The sequence below is a fragment of the Sinocyclocheilus anshuiensis genome, unplaced genomic scaffold (genome assembly GCF_001515605.1).
Source record: "Sinocyclocheilus anshuiensis isolate Anshui unplaced genomic scaffold, SAMN03320099.WGS_v1.1 scaffold524, whole genome shotgun sequence".
NCBI lineage: Eukaryota > Metazoa > Chordata > Actinopteri > Cypriniformes > Cyprinidae > Sinocyclocheilus > Sinocyclocheilus anshuiensis.
Window position 1 is genome coordinate 2764499 of NW_015555703.1, and position 6140 is coordinate 2770638.

The following is a 6140-nucleotide window of genomic DNA, read 5'->3' on the forward strand; positions in this document are numbered from 1 at the left end:
TCATTTTTTTTTTTTTACCAATTATCCAAATAATGTTTAGTCCTAGAAAGCTATTATTATCAGAACACAGGAGCATAACATAGCGGTTAGCAGATCAATGAATGGCAGCGTTACTAGAGTTGCCCATTTACCACACCATGTTACAACACAGTAGGGCTATTGCAGACAGAAACAATACTGTACTAGGCCTACATCGATGTTTCCTGTCGGCTCGATTTTTGAGTGGACTTTGCTGTTCCGATGAGCATGAACGGTATACGAGCGGAGCTGAGCGGAGCGCACACACATAGAGCAGATAATACCCAGAGCGTCACACCACCACATCAAAAAAGTGAAACCGGAGCGGTGAACTAATTTTCGGCAGCCGCAATTTCGGTGCATCTCTAATTATTGGCGACATCAGAAATGGATATTATATAATAGATGCTTTTTTGAACATTTTAGCAATTTAAAAATATTAAAAAAGGATTTTTTACACGGCACCCCTGCTCTCGACAGAAGGCACCTCGGTTGGGAAACACTGGTGTAGATGGTAGGTAACTCAATTCTGAATGTACAGTTGATAGTTGCAGCAGTTAAAAAAAAAAAAATACTGAAGTGCATTATCGCCACCTGCTGCCAGGTTGGTGCAGAAACACTATATTTTTCTCTGTGGCTCATGGCATCAATTGAGTTACTCCATGTTCAGCGTCAGTGGCTAAAAACCGTATTGTCAGTGCTGTGAAGTGCATTGCAATATCATCAAAAGCAGTACAGCAGGTGAACCCTGAAGATATTGGGTGGCTATTAGAAGGGAAGAACTGCAAACCTCCAAGCATAACAAGCCCTATATTAGCAGTGCTCAGCAAAATATGTTGCAAAAACAGTTATAGCAAAATCATAATGAGCAAAGTGGCCTCCAGAGAAAGACACCGGGTGGCCTTGAATCAAGAGGGCTGATCTATGGGCAGTTACCGATGGGATGTTGGAGCTTGATCAACCCAAACATCACTGATGATACCCGAACCCTAACCCAGTGCATCTAACAATGTATCTTTGACTCTCTCTCTCTCTCTCTCTCCCTCTCTTATGCTGTATAAAAGTCACATAAGATGCTTCACCAAAAATGGTGTGATGGTCAGATCTCTTATTATTGTTGTTGTTGTTGAAATATACAGTAGTTATTTTGACTAGTCTTACATATGACAGGCAAACTGTAACTACTGTGATAAGCGCAGCCTAACATGTAAGTTGAATATCCATGCCATAGCAGCTGGAATCTCCTGTCAAACCAAACCAGGCTGTGGTATATTAAAGAAGCAAGGGGGAGGTTCACTCAATATAAAATTCTTCACAGATGTCACCACACTCCGGTAAGACTTTACAGAATGAAACCAATGAAAGACAATCTATGTTGGAAATGCCAGTCGGAAACGGGTACCTTTTTACATTGTATTTGGGAATGTAGTCTTGTTAAGCCATACTGGAAACAGATTATGGATGTCATAAGTTGCTGATATATATGGCTCCGAGATATCTTTAACCCCTAAATTGTGTTTACTAGGTGACAAATCTCAAATAGGCCTACCTAATGTTTCAAAACATGTATTTTCTGTTATTATAGTATTACAATGGCAAGTATGATTATTTTGAGACACTGGAAGACAGTGAAAGCCCCAGGATTGAAAGAGTGGGCCGATGCAATGGTAAAAATCGCGTCTTATGAATCCATGCTTAATCAAATAAATGGTGTTAGAGAAGATGGGTTGTCTTCCTGAGAAGAGTTCTGGACATATTTTGTGTTCTGTCTTGCACTGAATTCTATTTCATGGTCAAAATGTGCATTTAGAAATGTGTAGGCTATCCCTGTATAATTATTGTAATGTTGTTCTTCTGTTGCCCATCAGCCTTCCAAAAAAACCAATAAATACCCTTAATTAAAAATAAATAAATAAATAAATTCTTGAAAATGAAATAAACTGGAAAAATGAAAACAAGACTTTTTTTTAAAGACAATGTACGTTAAAGGAAATTCCTCTTCTCATACTGCACAAACAACACACACACAAAACATTGCAAACATAGAAATGCTTTTAATGTTGCTATTTATAACATCATCAGCTTAAATTGAAATTAAACGCTAGTAAATACTGGTTCAGTAAAATGGCAAATTACATCGGCTAACTGAATTAGAATTTTCATTTTGCACCAAATGTTGCACATATGGATATGGGAAATGTAAATTAAAGGAGTATATCGTGCTGTTCTGCACATCGCATTTTAACTTGATTTTAACCAAGGCAGCGCAAACTCCGTGACCCTCCGGAACAAACCATTATTGTCGAACAGAGGAGTGGCGGTGCTATTCTAGCGCGAATATTTTGTGTTAATAGTGACATTGTGCTTTACATACCAAGATTTGGATAAATCAATAACATAAATATATTTAAAGCGTCTTGATTCTTTATTCAGTCTTGTCGGTTTTTCTGTTTTGAGTCCGGTGAAATGACGCGACGCCCCCCTCTGTTCCGTGAGCAATGGATCGTTCTGGTTTCGCCGCTCAGCGCGTCCGTTCGCGGTCAGTGTGTTTGTATTGACTGAAGCGGTAACGTTAATCTCAAATTACGGTTAAATAACATGTCTGTGGCTTTCGCTCCGCACCGGCAGCGCGCCAAGGGCGATATAACGCCTGCTGGGATCCAAAAGGTAATTTCACTGAATCACTTTTCAAGCAGAACGAAACCGATGCTAAGTGCGTTTGCGTTAGCGGGCTCGGCTAGTTAGCTGTAACATCTCTCCCGCCGCCGCCGCCGGACTCAAAACACCACAAACGAACAATTCAGACAGGTGTTTGTCACAGGATTCAACAGCTCCTGCCGAAGTAAACCCGAGCAGGACGCGGAGCTGATTTCGAGTCGTTGTACAGCGTTTTAAAGCCGTTGAAATCTGCTGGGCTCCGCTGTGTCTTTGTTAGCCGCTAACGCTCGGCTCTCATGAATCACAACAGAGGATTGTGTGAAAGCGTCGCAGTGTACACGTTTAAACGGAAAGAACGGTGCCAGCAAGTACTTATTACTAATATCGTTACTGTACACCTGTTTTTTTTTATGTTACAAGCACGTACGCTGATTGCCGACTTCTCCTGATCGATTACGCGGGTCTGATTTAATCGATCAGGAGAAGTCGGCAATCAGCGTACGTGCTTGTAACATAACAATAAAACCAAATCAGACACAAGTAACGAAAAGGCGTAGAATAAAGGTTATTCTACGCCTTTTCGTTACTTGTGTCTGATTTGATCATTTAAATATTTTTGGTAGCTGTTTTCATAAATCCTCCTGAGAACCAGAAAAAAAAGTTTTGTGAATTTTCTTTTCTTTTTTTTTAATGTCATTACATTGGTTGGAGCATAAGAAACAAATGATGAAAAAAGTATATTTTATTCTATGTCCGATCGCCAGGACTAAGTTATTAAAAAAAAAATTCATAGACATAAAAAGGCATCATGTATAGGAAAAAAACAATGTTTTATTTTTTCACTCACCAATCAGTTTTTAGATTTCAGGCTATTTGTAGCCAAACGTTGTACAAAGACGATTCTCAACTATGTAATGAAATATATAAAAGAATGATTTGATATACTACTGTACTTTATGGAATATGTGCGTAAAATATCCATAAATTGGTATTCCCCTTCTATACAATGTATCTATACACTGCATCTAATTTGCATGTTAATGTGTTCTTGGTGCAAAACATGAAAAAAGAAGTGTAAAAATGGGAGTAATAACTTGGCAATATTTTCATAAGAATATCTCATATTTCATAGGAATATTGATCTATTTTATATATATTTTTAACTATATAACCATGTATGTGACAAATAAAAAAAATCTTGAATCTATAATTTCTTTATTGACGACTTGTGCCTGATTAACATGCCGTTTGTCCTGGTGTCCTCTACAGAAGACATGTATGAAATGTATGCCCTGTTTCGTAAAAACAAAAAGTAATATTCCGAATTGAAACCCCATAAAATTTTTCTGAGATGTTTATTTTACGACAAACAATTAGTCAAACTAGTCAGAATTAAATCATTACAAAACATTATCATATTTCCCTTAGAGTGCTAAATTTGACCATTCTGTCAATATCAGTTATATTTAAAGACCAAGGAGAAGGTGTGTTTATGATCAGACCTCCTAAAAAGCCCTGAATGTGCTCTGTACAGGACATCCAGACTCAAAACTGTGGCATGTAGGGTTTCAGAGAAATTCACTAAAATACAGTGTCCTCTACAGAGGACAGAATCTATGCCTGGGTCCGATATAAAACGTAGCCAAACAAGCTTTTCATGTGGTCTTTCTGTTAGCTGCTCTCTCTAAATTACTGCTTTTCAGTCCTGGTCCTGGAAACTGCACATGTTGTATGTCTCCCTTATCTGAAATAATATGTTCAGTTCATGGAGCTGATTCTGAATCAGTGTATGTGCTATATACACATGCATGCACAAGCTTTTTTTTTTTTTTGCACAGTTTTTTTGTTTTAATATTTTTTTGTCTTGATGAAAATTGTCAGTGTTTTACTCTAAAACTGAAATGGCATGTCATTTTTTTTTTTCCTGAGGAAATGTTTTAGTTCAGCTGCTGCTGAACAACTCTGAAAGCATTGCACACATTAGGCGTTTTTCTCATTTCCAAAGTAGTTTGTGGATTCTGATGGCATGCATCATGCTACTTTAATTAAAGTTTAGGTTTTCATTTAATATTTAGTATTGTAGGTTAATTTAGGTGTCATTCAGCAGCATGTAGAAATGATTTGCTTGCACTTGTTGACCAAAAAACTATCGCTTGCTGAATTTGCACATGCTTGTTTCATAAATCAGTCCCAAAATTGTGATGATTAATATAATGACCCTATGCCACTGTCCTGACTGATGCATAAAACAGCAATTCAGTTTTTCAGTTCAGTTTGATTCAAGTTCAGACTGTAAACGGCTTAGTTTCCCCATGTATTTATTATATAGACCTCTTTGGTTGTGTTTTTGATGCACTGTGCTTCTTTTCCCAGTTTTCCATTACTTAGGTCTGATTTAATCAGCTAAGCTTTTAATTAATTAAGTTAAATGTAGGATTTGGCTTTTACTCATTTTCCCCGCATTATTTTGTTCTTTTTCTATCTTAATGTTTAATTAACTTTGTGACATTTCATCTGCAGTTACTGGATGAAAACAATCAGTTGATTCAGTGCATCATGGACTTCCAGAGTAAAGGAAAAACAGCTGAATGTTCACAGTAAGTTCTCTGTTACATCAGTCATGCATATGCACAGTCTTTGATGTTTGAGTCTTAACCCTTGTGCAACAATTTTAAAAAACATTACAAGAGGTCCTTAGAGGACAAAAAATGTCTGTCCAAAAACACACACATATATATATATATATATATAACACATATATATAGTTTGTATATATAACGCCACTGTAGTTTTTTTTATGAAACACTAACACAAAAAATCTATTATTTTCCATATACTAAATGCTGTAAATAATTATGTGATTTGAATTCAGTTGGCAGTATTTTTCCAGCAGAATCAGAAAACATGAAAAGTTGAGTATTAGCTCCATAGACCAAAACTGTGAAAATGGTGCTATCAGATGAAAAAATAAATAAATATGTATATATTAAGGTTGTGACGGTGAGGAAATTTTCCCACTGGTTAATCGACGTGTGACAACACCGGTAATACCGGTATCACCGCGGGGGCGTTCCCTCTTTTCCTCGCTTTCCTTTGCTTTTAAATAGCTTGTAAAAGCGGTGTGCGCATTTTACTTTCACTTTCAAATAGCGGCAATTCGGCGTAAAGCAATTGTTTGTTTTTAGTTCGTTTGAATTTTCCCTCTTTTCCTCGCTTTCCTTCGCTTTTAAATAGCTTAAAAGCACCGTGCGCATTTTACTTTCACGAATTAGCGGCAATTTGGCGTCAATTGCTTGAATACAACAACAAAATACAACGTCAAACTCACTTTAGCCTATAGGCCTATATAAAACATAGAACTTTTATTAACAAAACAAATAAAAATACACCATGCCATAGGGCAGGCTATGCCTAATATAAAATAACAAATAACTTACATAAAGTTTAATAGGTATACAAAACTG

General features: G+C 36.8%; 1 protein-coding gene across 4 annotated transcripts in view; it reads left to right on the forward strand.

Moving 5' to 3' along the window:
- Nucleotides 1-2523: 2523 nt before the first annotated feature.
- LOC107671692 (protein SSXT-like) overlaps nucleotides 2524-6140 on the forward strand; it is an 11767-nt gene continuing 8150 nt past the window's right edge. For 2 of the 4 annotated variants that reach the window (XR_001632237.1, XM_016464605.1), the window contains exons 1-2: nucleotides 2524-2685; nucleotides 5197-5273. Coding sequence is in view for 3 of the 4 variants with exons in the window: in XM_016464605.1 (XP_016320091.1) it covers nucleotides 2617-2685; nucleotides 5197-5273 (146 nt within the window). In the remaining variant the exon portion in view is untranslated. The remainder of the gene's footprint in view (nucleotides 2686-5196; nucleotides 5274-6140) is intronic. The other 2 variants (XM_016464604.1, XM_016464606.1) reach the window with 1 other exon arrangement.